Source organism: Apteryx mantelli, chromosome 12, assembly GCF_036417845.1.
Source record: "Apteryx mantelli isolate bAptMan1 chromosome 12, bAptMan1.hap1, whole genome shotgun sequence".
Lineage (NCBI taxonomy): Eukaryota > Metazoa > Chordata > Aves > Apterygiformes > Apterygidae > Apteryx > Apteryx mantelli.
This window is the reverse complement of record NC_089989.1, coordinates 12,098,658-12,117,177: the sequence shown is the minus strand read 5'-3', so window position 1 is coordinate 12,117,177 and position 18,520 is coordinate 12,098,658. Positions and strand designations below refer to the sequence as shown.

At 53.9% G+C, this 18,520-nt stretch overlaps 2 protein-coding genes across 3 annotated transcripts in view; one reads left to right on the top strand and one right to left on the bottom strand.

Moving 5' to 3' along the window:
• The first annotated feature begins 173 nt into the window (after positions 1-173).
• Positions 174-18,018, top strand: BAP1 (BRCA1 associated deubiquitinase 1). Of its 2 annotated transcripts, none has more exons than XM_067303208.1 (17): positions 174-264; positions 5,079-5,108; positions 5,209-5,263; positions 6,088-6,220; positions 7,205-7,324; positions 7,839-7,900; positions 7,984-8,126; positions 9,164-9,242; positions 10,209-10,332; positions 10,730-10,847; positions 11,280-11,467; positions 12,595-12,728; positions 13,349-13,821; positions 13,952-14,058; positions 14,978-15,070; positions 15,612-15,684; positions 16,072-18,018. In XM_067303208.1, the coding sequence occupies exons 1-17, from the start codon at positions 228-230 to the stop codon at positions 16,203-16,205; spliced, it is 2,103 nt and encodes a 700-aa protein (XP_067159309.1). In that variant the 5' UTR covers positions 174-227; the 3' UTR covers positions 16,206-18,018. The 2 variants fall into 2 exon arrangements, with proteins under 2 accessions (XP_067159309.1, XP_067159308.1); XM_067303207.1 differs by having other exon boundaries at positions 175-264; positions 13,952-14,112.
• DNAH1 (dynein axonemal heavy chain 1) overlaps positions 18,019-18,520 on the bottom strand; it is an 84,258-nt gene continuing 83,756 nt past the window's right edge. The window contains 1 exon segment of the mRNA XM_067303206.1: positions 18,019-18,344. Within this exon segment, the coding sequence (XP_067159307.1) occupies positions 18,223-18,344 (122 nt within the window). The 3' untranslated portion in view covers positions 18,019-18,222.

Below are 18,520 nucleotides of genomic sequence, written 5' to 3'. Positions count from 1 at the left end.
GTGTGTGTGTACGTACGTGTGTCGCACCGCACCACAGGACCCGTCCCCCCCCCGCGGGACCTTTGTGGCGCCGCTGGGACCGATGTGGCGCGGCGCGGCGGGGTGACGTCGGCGGCGGCGCGCGGCGATGACGCAGCGGGCGGCGGCGGCGCCTGCGGGCCGGCGGCGCCCGGAGTCCTGGCGGGCGGCGGGGCCGGACATGGCGGCGCGGCCCGGCCCGCGGGAAGATGAATAAGGGCTGGCTGGAGCTGGAGAGCGACCCCGGTGGGCGGCGGGGCGGCGGCGGGGCCGGGGGCGGCGCGGGCGGCGGCGGCCCGCGCTGGGCCGGCGGGTGGGGGGCAGGCCTGGGCCGGGCGGGGGGCACGCGGCTGCGGGGGGAGGCGGTGGGGGCAGGCTGCGGTGGGGTGCAGGGCTGCGGTGGGGGCACGGGGTTATGGGGGGCAGGCTCGGGGCAGGGTACGGGGCTATGGGGGCTTGTGGGGGGCAGAGCTGGGATGGGAGTAGGGGGCTCCGGGGGGTTATGGGGGGCAGACGTGGGGTGGGAGTACCAGGCTATGGGGTGGTGTTATGGGGCTATGGGGTGTTATGGGGGCCAGGCCTGGGGCAGGGGCACAGGCCTAGGGGGGGCAGACCTGGGGCAAGGGTAAGGGGCTATAGGCAGTTGTGAGGGGCAGATCTGGGGTGGGGGTATGGGGCTCTGGAGGGGTTATAGGGGGCAGGCCAGGGGTGGAGGTATGGGGCTGTGGAGGGGTTATAGGGAGCAGACCTGGGGTGGGGGTATGGGGCTGTGGGGGTTGGGGGAAGGCCTGGGGTGGGGCTCGGGTGTCTGGGTCAGGGTATGGGGGCATGGTTTGGGCTATGGGGGACCAGGCCTGGGTTGGGGTGTCTGGGGCAGGGTTACGGGGGGTGCAGATGGATGTATGAGGGGCGCCAGGTTGGGGTAGGGGTATGGGAGCCCTGCAAGGGGGCTGCGCGTGGGTGTGTGCACAGCGCAGGGGGGTTCAGGCATGGGTGCTCGCGGGCACAGCCTAGCAGGCAGTTTGCAGACTGTGGGGAGGAGATTATGGGGTTGTAAAGAAAGCAGGAGAGATGGTGGTACGGGGAAATGCAGGTGTGAAGTGAGGGTGTACAGGAAGAGACCTTATGGTGGTGTGGACATAGCCCGGGGGCAAACTGTGGAGGATTTGGGGAAAGGCTGCAGGGTGTAACGAAGATGGAAAGGAGGGGATATTAGGAGGCTGAATATAGGGGTGCAGGTATGGACTGAGAGCGTAGATAGGGGTGAACATGGCTGCATGCCTGGCCCTGGAGCCCAGTGCAAGCATGGCATGGCCTGGCCTGGCCTGGTCTGGCCCTGCCGTGTCCAGCAAGGCTCAGTAACTTGATTTCTGTGCTGCACGACACTCAGTCCTTGTGGGCTTTGGACACGGAACCGCTTCCACACTGATAAACCCAGCTGACTTTGTGGAAAACCTGTCAAATGCCATGACAATGTATTGTGACACGTTCCTGAAGTTTGCAAATACACTGTGCAATATTGCTGAAATACAGGAACAAGCGATAGGTGGCTATACTTTGTGGTTACAAGGTGCCCCTCACTCTAGAAACAGTTCTGACTAGCAGTTGTCCCAGAACTTCACAGGTGATTCAGGACAACCTGCATGTCTATAGCAGTGGAATATGTGGGGTGGCTTCTCCATCCCACGCATGTCAAATTCTGTCATCATGTTAAAGATGAGCAGATGGATAAAATGGCCTGGTACCACTCCGCCAGGTAGCCTGTGAAAGATCCTGAAGAACCTAGTAGGGTGTGTGAGCGGCCAGGAAATGATAGCCACAGGCACTCCCTTCCCGCTGCATTGAAGAAGGTTGTTTCTGTGGTGGTGTCGGGTGTTCATAGTGGAGTTAATTTCGTGAGTTAGGACTTGAGGGCTGGTTGTACCTGGGAGAGACATGCCAAAGCCAGTGTTAGCCTGGGGTATTGGTTGAATGTCATTTTAATGTGTTTGAGCTGATGTGATGAAACATGGAATGATCTTCTCAGACTGAGAGCTGTTCTTTAGGATGTGATGGTATACTCTGGTTCTGGTTGTGTTCTCAAGGCCTTAGGTGAGGAAACCAGACCACCTTGCATTACACTAATCTCCCTGCGCTCAGCAGAAGAGTCTGTATGGTATCTGTCTCCCAGACAACCTAGGTTTTGCTGCTCTTTATCTTCTTCTTACTGATAATTAGGAATCGCCAAAATTGTTCACATTTTCTCCCTTCTTCATCATGAAGACACCCAAGACAAAATACGGTTTGGATTCTGACATTTGGGAGGGAAGGTTGTTTGACTGGAAGCAAATCTATCCACATGCAGTGATGCTTTGCAGTGTTAAGACCAATTCTTTATCTGAGAGATGTAAACCTGCAAACTTGGTGTTTCTGTCCTGGTGCTGAGCTGAATTCCTACCCTAATCCTGCAGCGGAGACAGGCTCTCAGCACCTGGATCGCTTTCAGATGCAAACCCCTGACTGTAGTGGTGGCTTGAACTTGAACTGCCAGCTGGGGTCTGTGCTGCAGTTCAGCTTAGCCCAGTTTGTTGGCTGCTCCTTTGGGTGCTGTGTGATCCAAGTGCTGTGTAGCTGCAAGGCTGCCCTTACCCAAGCAAGGTTAACTGGAAGGAATTACACCTCATCCAGCAGGAATGGCTCACCTCTCTCCAGCTACATTTCTTCAGATGTATGTAGGTTTGAATTCTGTGGTGGGTATTTGGGCCTGGCAAATGCTGTTGTATCAACTTGAACTGTGGTTAAGAATGTTATGAATGAGTCCCCTCAGAATTTGGGCCATGGAGTTGTCTCGTCTGTCCTTGTGTGTGATGTTGGTACAAGGATGTTGCCGTGTAACTGTCCTGTGGTTCTGGAGCCACTGAAACTCTCTGTTCTTCCGGCCTGCCTGGAGATCAGGTTCTCCCATCTTGCTGGGAGTATCAGTGCTGCTTTGACCGTTTATGGTTATTTGTTTTCGCAAGGCCTCGCTCTGGGACCTGATACCAGAGCCATGCAAATCTTAGCTTGCAGAGGTTGTGATACGGTTCATATCTTCTCATATCGTGTGTGTTTTGCTGTGGTCAGCAGACTGTAACTTTGATCTTTGCTTTGAAATTGGAGAATGAGTGAGGCTCTTCTTACAAATGTAAGGTATCACACTCTCTAACTGAAGATTTGCTTCATCACAAGGGGCAGCATGCACATCCTCAAAATCTTTCTTTTCAACTGCTGTGAAAGTATTTGCTGTTGACAGGCTCTACCTGTAAACAGCTGTGGCTCCTGATGCCTTGACTGGTGCCATCTAAAGACAGAACAAGAACCGTGACTGTAAAGAGCATCTGAAGACCTTCACGGTATTTAAGGATTGGAGGGACTGCTACCCCCAAGGGAGATTGTTGCGAAGATGGCAGTGTGGCTGCACGCAGCCAAGTAGCACTTTTCAAGCTGGCTGACGGAGGAAGGTTTGTCCGCAGAGTGTGATTGCTGGGGTCTGAAGTCTCTGTAGGTGTGACCTCCAGAACAGACCCCTCCGTAACATCTTCTGCTTTAAGCCCATAGTTTGAGTAAGAACTTCTCTATCAGAAAGGCATCTAGGCTCGGTTTAAAGGCTTTACGTGATGAAGAGACTGTCACCATTTTGAAATAAATTCTTTCAGTGGTGTGTTTCTTCCCACAGAAAATTTTATAAGAAATGCAACGTTTTCATCTTCTAGCTCTTGAAATGTTAGTGTGACTTTTTCTGCTAAGTTAGGGAGTGCTTTTCATCTCAGAAGTTTCCTCCCCATTTTAGTCATTTTAACTTTGATGTGGAAGCCCCTTGGTCTCTTCCCTTCTTGGCTAAATCACTTACATCAGGTTCCTTAAATCCTTTGTTTATAGGGATGTTTCTCAGGATTGAATCCTTCTTATTGATATTCCATGGACCTCCTGCCAATATTTCAGCAGCCTTTTTAAGGAAGCACAAGGAGCAGATTTAGTATTCCAGTCCTGAGCTTGCTAACTCTGCATACAGAGGAACTGCCTGAAAATGGGGCCGACCACATTTTCTGTGGCATTGTAGTGGTAGCTCTGGCTCAGTTGCCCCAATAATCCCTCAGCCTCTTCTCCACTGTCCTTCTGTAATGGGAATTTTGTAATCACTGGAGATAGACTCTGGAATTTGCCACCCTAGGAGACAGGAAGATAAGCATGAGCTTTTTGGCCCTGAGGACTCCACAGCAGCCCCATTGCTCCCAGCTGGCTCTCCCTCCACTGGCTGTCTTTACTAACAAAAACCTGAATGCCCTTCTTTTAAAAATCCTGTGGTCTATTCAGCTGGTTTTCTTCCAGTTAGAAGAGAGTGAGTGTCACTTAAGAGCTCTGTGCTGTTGGCAAGTTGCTTGTAGTAGCTTGGTAGGCTGAAGCTGGAGTTCAGCTTAAGATGGTCTGACAGGACAAGGGGGGGGGGTTGTTTTAGGTTGTCTCAAGTGTTTAACAGGCCCCACTCCTTCCAGGGTCTTGAAACCTCCATTTGAACAGTGCCAGCCAAGAAAGTGTTCGTGGGTAAAAGTTCTGGTCAGGAGCATATAAATCTATGCTCTTGGTGCGATTTTCCTTTTAGCCTAGTTTCCTAAGGAAACAGAGCTTGGGCAGTGACTGTCCGTCTCCTTAGAGTTCCCCCGTTCCCTAAATAAGTCTCAATCTCCTACATCAATTTGTTCCAAACTTTCTTTTGCTGTGTTCCGCTGAGTGGCAGGCCCATAAGTGCATGTCCAGCCCAATTAGTTTGAACCAGGCACAATGCTTGCTGCCCCTGTCCCAGCTGGTGGGAAGGGTCATAGGAAGGAGACGGTACTATGGGTTGAGGAAGTAGCAAGATAGGGTTCGATAGCTCTGCTGCTGGGGAACCAGTGTGGTCTCAGTGCTGCATTGCTGCAGTTTTTCTGCCTGTGCCTTGGCCTCTGACTGCGTGTGCTCTTCTGAGGCTGGTGGCAGCAGGTTTCCTGTCTGCTCCTCAGTGTGCTCTCCAGCCAGAAATAATCTCTTTGTTTGTTCCCTTCCAGGTCTCTTCACGCTATTGGTTGAAGATTTTGGTGAGTGCAAGAAGTCCTCCTAGGAAGTTGATTTCATGCTTGGCATTACCTCTAGCCCTTTCTGGTAGGCTTTACACCAGGTTCTACCCTTTATTTGCAGGGGTCAAGGGGGTGCAGGTTGAAGAGATCTATGATCTGCAGAGCAAATGCCAAGGGTAAGTCACCAGCTTGAAAGTGTGATTTTAAATAAGCAAAATGTGTGTGGGTCTGGGAACTCATTTTCAGGTGTTCAAAGAGCCCATGTGAGGCTGTCAGTCACAGAGATCAGTGTGGTAAGCTATAAACCAGGAATGCTTTATCAGGTTTGAGGCAGACGGGTGATCTCATGCCCTTGCTTTAGTAATGACTTACTCCTGCTGGCACTGCAGGCTGAGGTGGCAAGTTGGCCCTGGGACAAAATTACATGGAGAGAAAGACGTTGTGGGGTGGTGGGGACAAACTTCGGGGGTTTGTTATCTCTTTCCCCATGGACAGTTGCTGTGTCAAGCCTGCATGCTTTGAGTGTGGGTTTTCTCTCTATCTCAATGCTCTGAGATGGCTTTGAGGCAGCAGCTTTCTTAAAAGCCATTGTCTGATCTCTTGAAAATAAATGCACTGTTTATATAAAATAAGGGGTCGTTTGGTGGTCGGTCACCATTCTGGAAGACAATGAGTGTCCGGAGGTGGATTTCACCTCCTCTTTGTCTCGAGTCTCTTGACACCTTCTGTCAAACCCCAAACTTTTCAATCTTGGTTGTTGTCTGAGACCTGAGCCCGGACCATCAGAACGGTAGAATGCCCTGGGTTACATGGGACTGCAGGGACTTGTGGCGGGGACGGTCACTTCCCAGTAAAATGGGACTAGCATTTCTGCTTCCTCTCCCTGTCCTTGCTCTGCCTGTGGTTTAAAACAGAACGGTTCTGGCACCGAGCAGAGCAGCCCCACTGGCATGGTCACGCATGTCTCCGAAATGATGCAATTGCTAACTTCTCTCTGCAGCCCTGTGTATGGGTTCATCTTCCTATTCAAGTGGATTGAGGAGCGCAGATCCCGCCGGAAGGTCTCTACCCTGGTGGATGAGACGTCGGTGATCGATGATGACATCGTTAATAACATGTTCTTTGCTCACCAGGTAAGTTGGAGGCGAGGGGAAAGGGGGGCATCTCTTGTGACACTGCAGGGAGAGAGAGCTGACAGCAAGGGCTCTTCTGCTTGTTGGCACATCCTTTAGCAAAACAGAAGAGCTGCAGATGAGAAAGGAAGAGCTGCCAGTCTGGCACTGGGGAGGAGTGAGTAGGAGATGTGGTGTGACACGTCCCCCTTGGGGAGGAGGCACAGCCAGCACAGGTGTGGGGCACTGCTTCCACCTTGTGTCCGTTTCTTGTGCTGCCTCCATAAGTCTGTGCAAACACAGGCAGCTGTCCAGGGCACCCTGGAGTGCTGGGTCTGGGTAAAAGAGATGGGGTTAGGGAGTCTCTGCAGGCAGTATTGTGGTGCGAGTAGGACTAGGAAACCCGTGTTCTTCCAGCCCCTCATATATATCCCGGGGAATATGGGGCACTGTGCAGAGAGGCAGCCAGCGTGCTGGAGCAGTCTGGCCTTGCCCTTTCTGCAGCTGGGGTCTCTGACAAGGAGCAGGATGGTGCTAGCATTCAGAGCTGAGCTCAGGGGAGTGACCAAACAACTTTGTTGGTGATGTAGCATCTTTACAGGTTTTGGGGTGCCACTGCACCTGGCGCTCTGGAGGAAGGAGCATGGTCCTGAGCAGCTGCATTGCTCTTGTCTTTCCTGAGTGCACCTCCTCTCCTGTGAAGGGATTACCAGCTCTTCTGTCCCAGGAAGCTCTGCCCTGAGCTCTTGTGTCAAGTTGGAGGGAACCGAGGAAGGGCTGAGGGCCAGTCTGTGGCCTGGGCTGCGAGCAGATGCTCATGAGGGCACGGTGTGGCTCAGTGCACGAGACTGATCCTGCTCTTCTCCTTCGTTGAGAGCCGAGGTGTAGGATAAGTTGCTGCTCTCTCATGCATCATTACTTTGCAATTGATTAGTCAGCTGTGAGAGTTTGCTGAAGGGTTACCTTATTCCTGTTCTTTAAGATGATTTTTGTGTCAACCTCCAGCTGATCCCCAATTCCTGTGCCACCCACGCCCTGCTGAGTGTCCTCCTGAACTGCAACAATGTTGACCTGGGCCCCACACTGAGCCGCATGAAGGATTTCACCAAAGGATTCAGCCCTGAGGTAGGAGTGGAGGTGTGCAGAAGAGTGCACTGGGGGCTCGTGTGTGTCTGTCTCTTGCTCCCCTCTTGGGATGATGTTCTAGTGAGCTGGCTCCTTTGCAGCCATTCATGGTTGCGTGCTACATAAGTATTGCCTGTTTACTCTGGTCTTCTCTCCTTACCTCATTCAGAGACTCTTTCCCCTTATGCTGGGCCCAGCTCTCAGCCTTCTGTCGCGTTATTCCCTAGCCCGGATATATTCTTTAACTTTGTGGTCAAATGTCCTCTGTCCTGCCTTCAGACCTGTCTTTTAAGTCTGTGTTTCTCTCACCCTGTAATCCCCTCCCTTCTCTTTAGCAGAAGTTGTGTGCTCTTTTCATCTTGGGTTGTTACCTGTAGCTCAGTAGAGCAGAAGTTGTGCCTGAAAGTTGCTCTTAAAGCCCTGTGTGTGGATGAGGGAGCTGGTCAGCTGAAGCATTTTGCTGTTTATTGTTGCTTCTCAATTGTTCTTACCTCTTGCTCTTTGTCTGCTGCAGAGTAAAGGCTACGCTATTGGGAATGCCCCAGAGCTGGCCAAGGCCCATAACAGCCATGCCAGGTGAGTGGAGATGTCTCTTGCAGCTTGGCTTTGCTGGAGGAGGCAGGCTCTGCACTGACCTCTTGGCTCTCTTGCCCTTGCAGGCCGGAGCCACGGCACCTGCCGGAAAAGCAGAATGGGATCAGCGCTGTGCGAACCATGGAGGCTTTTCATTTTGTCAGTTATGTCCCCATCAAGGGACGCCTGTTTGAGCTAGATGGGCTCAAGGTTTATCCCATTGACCACGGTAAGAGGCTAAGGGCTTTCTGACCCTGCTCATCAACACCGTAGAAGAGACATTCTGGTTTGTCTTTTCTCTCCTTCCCCCAGTTCCAAGTGTGCCAATGGGTATTGTTTTTCATTGCCTTGTAAGCATTAGCTGATGTTTTTGGAGAATCATTCCAGTGACTCCCAGATTTGTGTTAAGTTTTGGTAGCTCATTTGGAGCCTGTCACTGAGGATTGTGTATAGAAAACTTGATTGTTTCTAAATGCATTGCATTGATTTTTCCAGCCTTGCCATTTTCCTGTCCAGTTGCTCAGGGTCACAAGGTCCTTCTGTAGGTCTCCAGAACTGGCTTTTGTTTTTGCTCTCCAGAATAACTTGGTATTGCAAGCAGAATTTGTCTCCTCCTTACCCATTCCCTGCGCCAGATAACCTCTGTATGTTGAGGCACAAAGTCCCCAACACAGATCCCAGCAGGACTGCTCTGGTTACTCTTTCCTCTTACAACTTGACCATTTAGTTCTGTCCTTCAAACACTTTTTGCCTCTGTGCATCAGGGCTTTTGATAAAATACTCACCAAACGCATTTGGATTTCTTACGCTTGGCACCAGATCACCTTTTCTAGCAGCAGGTAAGGTCTAAGTTCTGGAGCTGGGATTTCCTTGGACTTTGCAAGCCCAATGCCCATAACTTGCTAGTGGTCCATAGAGTTCACAACTCACCTTTCTGCCTTGCATATGACTTGCATGTTTCCATTCAGAAGGCAGAGAGTGGGGGGGGTCTAGCAATGGGCTGCATGTAGCTGACGGTGTGGTCCTTCTGTCTCCTGGCCCCCTCCTTGAGAGGGTCACTTGGGACCAAGATGCAGGCCACATGGGTCTCGCTGGTGGGGATAATACACTCCAGACCACTGTCTCCTATCTGTGCCCTGGTATGCAAGGGAGCCATGAGAGTACACCTTATGGGGATGGCAGGAGCCCTGCTCCTTGCTGCTCTGTGGATCTGAAGCAGGAGCCTTGGCCTGCTTTCCTAATTCTAGCTCTGTCTTTTTACCACAGGGCCTTGGGCTGATGATGAAGAATGGACAGATAAAGCCAGGAGAGTAATCATGGAACGAATCGGCCTGGCCACTGCAGGGTAATGTCCCAGGCCATGGTGCAGGCACTGACTCATTGCCATGTCCCCAGAAGCATTTCTGCTGTGGTCACTGTGTAATGAATCATGGAAATGGGGATGGCGAATGTTGCTTGGGAGGGATACAGGTGCACCTCATATTTGCCTTCTCTCTCCTGCAGTCTGCCTGCTTTCAGAGCATGCAGAGAAGTTGTGCTCTCTGCACAACGCGGGGTCTCTGCAAGTCTCCGTGCAGGACAAGAGTGGCCATGCTAGATCCCTGTTTGCTCGAGTCCGTAGGAGAGGGAATGGTACTTCTGCTCCTGACCTGAACCTCTTGGAAGCGGGGGCAGGAGCCACTTGAGCAGTGCGATTGGTGTCTCCTACTGGAAAGGCCGTGGGTCTCAGAGCATTCAAACTGTCTTCTCCCCCTTCCAAACTTGCATGTGATAAACCGAACCTTTCCCACAATGCTGCATATAGTTTAGATCATAGCAAACGCAAGCCCTGACCCCAGATCCCCTGAGTTCGATGCTCTTTTCCAGGCCTAATCAGCAGTTCTCTCACTTAGCTTAAAAACCTGGGCCTCTGCATTTCTGCTCACCCCCCCTTCCAGAAAAGTTAAGTTTGGGTCACCCTAGACTAGTGATTTCCATGATGCCAGGCTGTCTACAGCCCTACTGTTCAGTTGGCATCTCCAGGCCTCAGCACTTGTGCAGGCATCTTTGCATTTGGGGAGGGATAGGTGCAAAGCCTGTTTTGCCTTGAGGCTGAAATAACCTTGCTCTGCTTCTTCAGCCGATGTGAAGTTGATTTGTTTTGGGGGGAAATGCCTGCCATGTGTTGGTGTTTAACACAGGGTCAGAGGAGGTGCTACCTGGAAACTGCTTATAGGTGTGTGGTGTGGCCGGCAGTCTATTAATCCCCTTGCTGGGGAGACCCACTTTCCGCAGCCAGCCTTTGGCTAATGTCTGCTCTGACTTCCTGCAGGGAGCCGTACCATGACATCCGCTTCAACTTGATGGCAGTGGTGCCTGATCGGAGGATGAAGTATGAGTCCAAACTGCACATCCTGAAGATGAACCGCCAGACTGTGCTGGAGGCATTGCAGCAGGTAGGACAGCCGGGGCCCTGAGGGAGTGAGGCTGAGACAGGAGTAGACTCTGCTGTCAGGGCATCTCCTTGTGCTGTAGAGGCCCTGGATTTTTCTGACACTGGCAGACTTGCTGTCTTTGGAAAGGTGTTCTGGGAAGGGGAGGTCTCAGCTTCCCTTTGCCTTTGAATCCCATGCCTATACTGTTAGCCCTGCAGTGAGTTGAACTATCTTGCTGCCTGGCCTTTCACTGTTCCCCTGGGAGGTTCTCCATAGCACTCTCAGCTGATAGCATATGGGGGTGCTTGGAGGCTGGCTTAGCCTTGCAAGTTCTCCTTTTGCAGTGCTCCAAACAGAAGGATGTGGTGTGGGTCTCCCTGGTCCAGCACTCAGTTTCTGTCCGTCTTTTGCCTTCAAGCTTATCCGAGTAACTCAGCCTGAGCTGATCCAGACCCAGAAGTCCCAGGAGTCTCAGCCTCCTGAAGAGTCCAAGCCAGCCAGCAGCAAGACCGTGGCCCCAGAGAGCATCCATCCAGGTATGGCCCTCATTCTAGCGGTGTTGCCATCTAGCCTCGCCTTTCATGCAACGAGCACATTTTGGCACAGGCTGGTAACAACTTCTGGCTGACCTGGAGCTTGAGACAGTTATGGTTGGCTTCACTTTTTTTTTTCCTCTAAGCCCAGCTTAGCACGCTGTCCTGGGGTGGGCCTGATCAGGTGTGCCTTAAATGCCCCTGTGCCTGGGAGGAGTGTCAGAGGGGTGCAGAGCTTAAGAAAGGGACGGCTTAAGTTTGGGGGCACTTGTGACAGCTAGAGGTGGAACAGAAAGTGAGTGTGATGCCTCTGCTCATTGTCTGGTGGAGCATGAGAGCTCCTCTGTTATGTGGGGTGGGAAGGGGATGGCAGGGAACATCGAGTAAAAGGTGGCCATGCTGGTTGTGAAAGGCTGCCCTGTGCTTGTATTACAGACAGCACCGATGAGTCCGCCAGCCAGGGTCACCCCGCAGCCACACAGAGTCCACCCAACAAATCCAAACCGGTGGCAAAGCCGTCAGTGAGCAGTATCAACGGGGCACCTCCAGCAAACCCCAATCCCATCGTGCAGAGGCTGCCAGCCTTTCTGGATAATCACAATTACGCCAAATCCCCCATGCAGGTAGGCAGGAGCTCCAGGCCAGCGGCATGCCTGACTTGAGCTGAACTTTCCGCTTCCAGTCCCCCACCTCCATGGGAGTATTGCTGACGGCCACTCTTGCCCCCTCCCCTGCCTTGCAGTGTGCTTGCCCTTGTGCCACCCAGGCTGGAAGGTGAGCAGGTGAAAACTAACCTGGCAAAAGAGATCCTCTTTAACATGGGTCATGCTTAGCTGATGTGGCTCACCATGTGGCCCTGGGAATGCCACTCCTGGCGCAAAGGGGACTGCCAGGGACAGGAACAAATTTGCCTATTGGCTCGAGCGTAAATCTGTCTGTGCTGAGTGAAGCCCAAAGGAGAAGAGCTTCCCATGAGAACCAGAGGCTGTGGGAGGGTTGGGGAGGATCTGAGCCAGGGGACATGGGGTGAGGGAAGAGGTGAAGGAGAGAGCCTGGCTCCCTTTGTGCCCACTGATGTTGGGTTACATAACCCAGTAACGCTCAGACGGACCTAAACTGTGGGCTCTGGTCACTGCTAGCTGCTGATACTCCGTATCCAGGACACAGTCTGCACCTGTGAACCTTCGGCTGTGGCTCCCCTACTGCTTGAGCAGGGCATTCAGTTGCTGGCAGTGCCCTTGCACCATTGTGATCTGTGTGAGCAGCAAATGCCAGCGTTGGACTTTGCTGGGCCGATGGCACAGGCTGGGGACAGTTTGCAGTGGATGGTTTGACTCAGCTGTCCTGCTTTGCACAGGATGAGAGTTTGGATATGGGGATGTGAACCAGACTGTGTCCCTGACCTCAGGGCCAGAGAACAGGTCTTGGCCTCTTGTATCCAGAACACAATGTGGCCTGATTCCCTGAGGCCTGGTGGGAGGGCTTTGTTTTGGGATCTTGGATGGCCTGATCCAGAAGCCCTACAGGCAGGCCTGGAGCCAGAGCAATTGTGTGTGGTCCCTCAGGGCAGAGGGGTGGTGATTTCCAACTGAACAAGCATAGAAAAGAGTCCCCCTGTTTCCCCTCAGGAGGGGCAGTCCCCCGGGCTCAGCTGGGCTGAGGACACTGTCTGCTGGGATATTCCTCCGAGGCCTCCACGGTGTTTGCCTTGCCCTGCTGTTGGCAGGTTGTGAACAGTGGTGTTTTGCAGGAGGAGGAAGACCTTGCGGCCGGAGTGGGTCGTAGTCGGGTCCCAGTCCGACAGCACCAGCAGTATTCGGACGATGAGGATGACTATGATGATGATGAGGAGGAGGAAGTTCGTAACACCAACTCGGCCATCAGGTAATGGATTGAGCTGTGTGAAGCAGGGTTGGTGGGCTGTGTGGGTGGTGGATCTTGTCCTGGGGAAGGCCTCCCAGTAGTTGATAAATTGCTGTGTTGTGCTGTTGGAGGCAGAGGTTGTTTGAGCTGTGTTTGAGGGCACCTGGTGGCCAAGGATACACAGTGCGCCCTGCCTGGTGGGCACAGGACCTAGTGGACTTCACTTTCTCCAAACTGAGCCTTAGCTCCCCAGTGCTGATTGCCAAATTGGATCATGGTGACGGTGTTGGTGTGTTGGGGCTGCTGTGAAGGCCAGGAAGGTGGGATAGCAGTGAGGCTGCTTTTGGATCTTCTGAATGAAATGTGGGGGAACACAGCACCCTGTGGGAAGCCCCCTGGACACATTCTCCCCCTCCCCCCCCAGTGTAGGGGTACCTGCAGCTAAGCAGATCATTGGGAATGGGGGGCTGTCAGAGCAGCTGGTGGCAGTGGGGACCACCTAGAAATGCTTCAGACCTTGCTTTATTCCAGCACATAGCTTTGAGCACCAAGTGTGGAGATGGCAGTGTCTGGGCTTGCTACAGCTGGGCCCCCCGCTCCTTCCACCAGCTATTCACCTTCTCATCTGTGTTTCTGGGCAGGTACAAGAGGAAAGGACAGGTAAAGCAAGAGCATGTGGCGGCATCTGCAGACGGTCAGCTTTCAGTCCTCCAGCCCAACACCATCAACGTTCTGGCTGAGAAGCTGAAGGAATCTCAAAAGGACCTTTCCATTCCCCTGTCCATCAAGACAAGCAGCGGGGGTGCTGCTGTGGCCGTTGTCACCCATTCCCAGCCTTCTCCCACCCCCAGCAATGAGAGCACGGACACGGCCTCGGAAATCGGCAGTGCCTTCAACTCCCCACTGCGCTCCCCCATCCGCTCAGCCAACCCCACCCGCCCCTCCAGCCCCGTCACCTCCCACATCTCCAAGGTGCTCTTTGGTGAGGAGGATGGCCTGCTGCGTGTGGACTGCATGCGCTACAACCGTGCTGTCAGGGACCTGGGGCCCATCATCAGCACCGGGCTGCTGCACCTCACGGAGGATGGCGTGTTCTGCCCGCTGGCTGTTGCAGGTAGGTGCCTGCTGGCTCCAGGTGGTGGCATCTCCCTTGCAGGGTGCAGAATGGGAGCGTGTCTTTTAACTTGGGGAGTGAATATAAGTCCTTGGTGATGGCTCCTGATGCTCCCTTCCCTTGTGTGCAGATGGGGGGAAAAGTTCCCCCCCTTCCATCAAACCTGGTGAAGAGGCCCAGATCGCTATCAAACTGGAAGAGAAGGAGGGCAGTGAGGCCAGTGACAGCAAAGAGAAGGTGGGACTTGGCAGGACCAGTGATCACCCTGGGGGGGAAAAGTATTCTCCCAAGGTGAGTTTTGTGCTGCGACAGCCCTGGGAACGTGGAGCTCCCTGTGCTCGCCCAGAGCCGCAGCAGCACTGGCAATGACCAAACCGCATGTGCACGCTGTCCCGATCGCGTCTCGCAGCAGCCGTGCCTCGAGGCATGGGGCAGTGCAGGTTTTGTGCCTTGCGTCATCTTGGGGATGTTTGTGTTGGCAGTGGGTTGAGCCACCGGCTCCTGCAGCTGAGACACTCCGTGTGCTGTGCTCTCTCTTGGGCCTGAGCCAAGCGGGACCCTGCCCAGGGAGAGCCCATCAGGACCTCCCACCGGCATCCCCAGATCCCAGCCTGCTGTTAACCTTACCGCCTCTCTTATGCCCTCCAGCCAGGGGCAGGACCAGGCTTGGATGGCACAAGCGCGTTGAGGACTCCCCTGAGGAGGGCTGGCTAGGAACATGCTTTCTGTTTTACTTAAAAAGGAAGTCTTCAAGGTTTTTTTTTTTGTTGTTGTTCTTTTTGTTTTTTTAATTTAAAGAAAAGAACCAGGCCCGCGGATGTTTCTCAGACATGCATGCAAACACTTCCTCATGTTCTGAAGAAGCAGTTACATGGTGCTGGGCTGGGCCCAGGCAGAAGAGGCTAAGACCCAGCTCCCTGTGGCTGGGCCTGCGTGCTGGGTGATTGATTATCCTCCAACTCGGAAATTCCCTATAATGAAGTGCTGTTTGTTTCCCTGCCGAGTGTCTTTTGTTTTGATGAATCATCAGTTTCCCAGCATAGAGAGGCATACCCGCCAGCTCACCCCTCTGGCTCCTGGGCCGTGCGGTGGCGGGCAGCTCCCCTCCTGTGGCAGGGTGCCGTCTGCTCACATTCGCTCTGCTTGATCCTGGCAGGAGCTGCTGGCGCTGCTGAAGTGCGTGGAGGCAGAGATTGCAAACTATGAGGCCTGCCTGAAGGAGGAGGTGGAGAAGAGGAAGAAATTCAAGGTGTGTTTTTGATGGCTTGTTTTGTGTTGCTGATTTAGCTTCCTGAAGGCTTCCATCTGTGGTGTCTTTATGTCAAGTGTAGGGAGGGTAGTTCAGCTGAGAATGGTGACAGGGAGTGTTTGGGGTCTCTTTCTTGTTACTGATCAGTCCCATATGGCAGAGCCCCTGCCAGGACAGACTGAAGTCCCTGAGCAGCATTAGCTCATGGAGGATGGTGGAGTGCCGCAGCTGGGCCGTGGTCGAGCCTCGGCCCTGCCAGGAGGTAGAGTGGGAGTCTCGGCCTGGCTGCCTAGCAGGGTTCCTGCCGTGCCCACCCTTGCCTGTTCCCCGCTGCCCTTTGTGGAGAATGCTGGCATCTGAACTGGGATGGAGACAGTGCCTCTTCCTGCCTGCTTGTGCACTGGCCTCAGCTGGGCTGCTGTGGCTGGGAGCTGGGTCCCTTTCTGCTTCAGTTTCCCCGGCCTGTGGGATGAGCCTGGTTCTTTGCCCTGTGACAGAGCTGTTTGTCTTGAGCTCTCCTTTCTTCCTGCCCTATTTGTAGATTGATGACCAGAGAAGAACCCACAACTACGATGAGTTCATCTGCACCTTCATCTCCATGCTGGCCCAGGAAGGTGAGCTGGCTGGCTGTGCCGTGCTGCTGGGGGAAGAGAGCATGGGATCTGGACTTGACTTGGGGCTAGTTGCCATGGAGCTGGGGGAGCAGCGCTGAGCTTGACGGAGCAGCAGCTGGGAGTCTGGGAAGCTCCCCGTTTGCTTCTTTCTGCCAGGCCTGGAGCACGAGGTCCTGCTCTGTGGGCTTGCTCTGCGGAGCAGCATGTCTCTGCTCTGCGCCCTCCTGATTTTCTTGTCCCAGAAGGAACCCAGTGATGGGTTTCGGGTGAGAGAGGGAGGGCTGCGCTCTTGCATGGGCAATACCAGCACAGAGCACCCTGCTCCTGTGCGTGGCTGGTGTCTGTAGGCTGTTCTCTGGCACATCTGTGCTGCCTTTTCCCCTGCAGGCATGCTGGCAAGCCTCGTAGAGCAGAACATCTCCGTTCGCAGGCGGCAGGGAGTCAGCATTGGACGTCTCCACAAGCAGAGGAAGCCGGACCGCCGGAAACGCTCCCGTCCGTATAAAGCCAAGCGCCAGTAGCCTTGGAGTCGAGACTGTGAGAAGAAGCTGGGGCCTGTGGCCTTGGGCAGTGACACTTGGATATATGTTACCCTTTGCCCAAGGAAGAGGGACCCCAGTGAGAAGCCTGGATCCTCACTGCTCGCACCCTTAGTGTTATATAAAGGTGGAGCTTGGGGCCAAACAGAATTGGGTTTTCCTCTGAGCCCAAGCTGTGAAAGGCAAAAATGCCTTGTCCTAAGGGGAGTCCCTGTGGCTGCAGCAGAAGGCAGCCCTGAGTGCCCAGCTGCCTGACTGTGCCGCAGCCACGTGTGGATACTGTGGGCCCATATCTCAGTGCCCTGGCTGAGGACTGCGGCAGGAGGGGAAGAGCCCACCTGGCTGGTGACAGAGCTGGCGATGTGGGAATCAGTGATGCTGATGCGGGGCTGTGCTGGCCGCAGCTGGCTGTGGTTTGTGTCCTCCTGTGTCCAGGCCTTCAGCTCTGCGCTTCCCCAAGACGTTCAAGTCTCTCTTTTCTATTCCTCTCCTTCCCTTTACAAAGTTTATCTTCTGGTTGTGACACGCTTTGGCTGTCGTTGCTGAGCGAGGTGGCTCCTGGACAGAGCCCGTTCTCCAGCACTGCTGCCCTGCATCGACCCGCCTCTGCACTGCCGACTTCCCAGAGCGGGCTGGTGTGTGGCCAGGCAGGAGGTAGGGCTCCCCTTTGGGCCTTGGTGGCTGTCACCAGGTGGGCACACGTCAGAGCTAGCCTTGAGCATGGCCCTCTGTGGTGGCACTGGAGAGGGGCGCGTGGCTCTGCTTCCACGGCTGCTCTCCTAGGGACCAGGTCTGTGGCTCCAGCAATGCCTTTGGATAATGCAGGGTTGCTACAAGCCCAGAGAAACCCAGCAAGTAATGAACAGACCAAATAGGGGAATGGCTGCGAGATGGGGGCTGCTGCTTCTGTCTCCAGGCTTTGAAGGCAATGAGCCAGATGGTTCGCATGTGTCCTTGGTGCTGCTAGGCCTGGCTCTGGGGTGGAAGCTGGACTTTAAGTTGGTTGATGCTCTTGGCAGAGCCTTTCAATGTGGGGAGAGGTGACAGCGGTTGCTGTAAAGCGCAAGGTGTTGTCGAATGATTGGGACCACAGCTCCAGGCAGGCAGAAGCAGTGGGAAGAGTCCAAAGCTGCTCTCGCTGCCTGAGCCACACTCTGGCTGCAAACTGAGAGCTTTCTGGTGTGGGCACCACCCCGTTTCATACTGTAACACGCTGTCCTGGCCTGCCCCTCGCCCGCAGCCTCATACCTACCCTGTTTGCACTTCTGCAAATGGTTTTCTCCTCCCTCTCCCCTGCAGCCTGACAGAAAGCTCGGAAGCCTGAGGCTGGTACCTCTCTCTGGTGGTGTCCTGAGGTGTAGGGGGAAGGAACGGCTGTGACCAGGGGAGAAGGGGAACAGCCACAGGAGAGGACAGAATTTGCCAAATGTGCAAATTTGTACAGATCTTGACTGTGGAATGAAACTGTCTTTCTTGGTAATCATTGAAGGGAAGAAAATCCTTGTCTCTTGCTGTGTCTAATATCAAGTGCTGTAAATAGTGGATCTGTCTGAAAGAATAAAGCTATCCTGTAACAGCCATCCAAGGGAGAAGTATGTGAGGGAAGGGAAAGGTGCGTGTGTGCTGCTGGGAGCGCAAGGTGCCTGCTCCAGGCAGCAGGCATGTTAGATCCACGCACCTGAGCAATGGGCACATTGACCCTAGAGCCCTGCTGTGTTTCTGGCACGCTGGCCACTCTTCTGTGGTGTTAAAAACTTGGCATAATTGTGGGGAAAAATACAATAGATGAATGTGATGCTGGTGGAGTCAAGCTGTTTTTATTTATAATGCACAGTACAGTAAAGAGCTCTGAGGGCAAGAGGAGATGGGGAGCAGCTGTTCAGCACTTAACACTTGTCTCCTGCCGGCTGACCACGCTTCTAAGCTATGCGCGGGCCTGTGGAGGCCCTGGATCAGGCCCTTGGCTGGGACAGCTTCCTTGCCTGGGCAGGTTTTGTGGCTAGAAGTCCAGGGCACAGATCAGGGCCACCCCCCGTTTGATCCAGTGCCTCTGGGGCTTGTCCGTAGGGATCTCCACGGCAATCACGTAGTTGGTGGAATGGCCCGTTGTTGACAGCGTTCCTGTAATGGGAAGAAGGAAAGCGAGGAGAGGGAGTCCCCGACCACAGGGCAGCCCTGTTGCAGTGAGCACAGGTAACTGCACACAGACCGGGGAGTCCCGGACAAGCTTTCTTGTGTGAGATCCCCAGTCCTGTCCCAGCTGGATGACAAGCAGAGCAGAGGAGGGAGAACAGGCT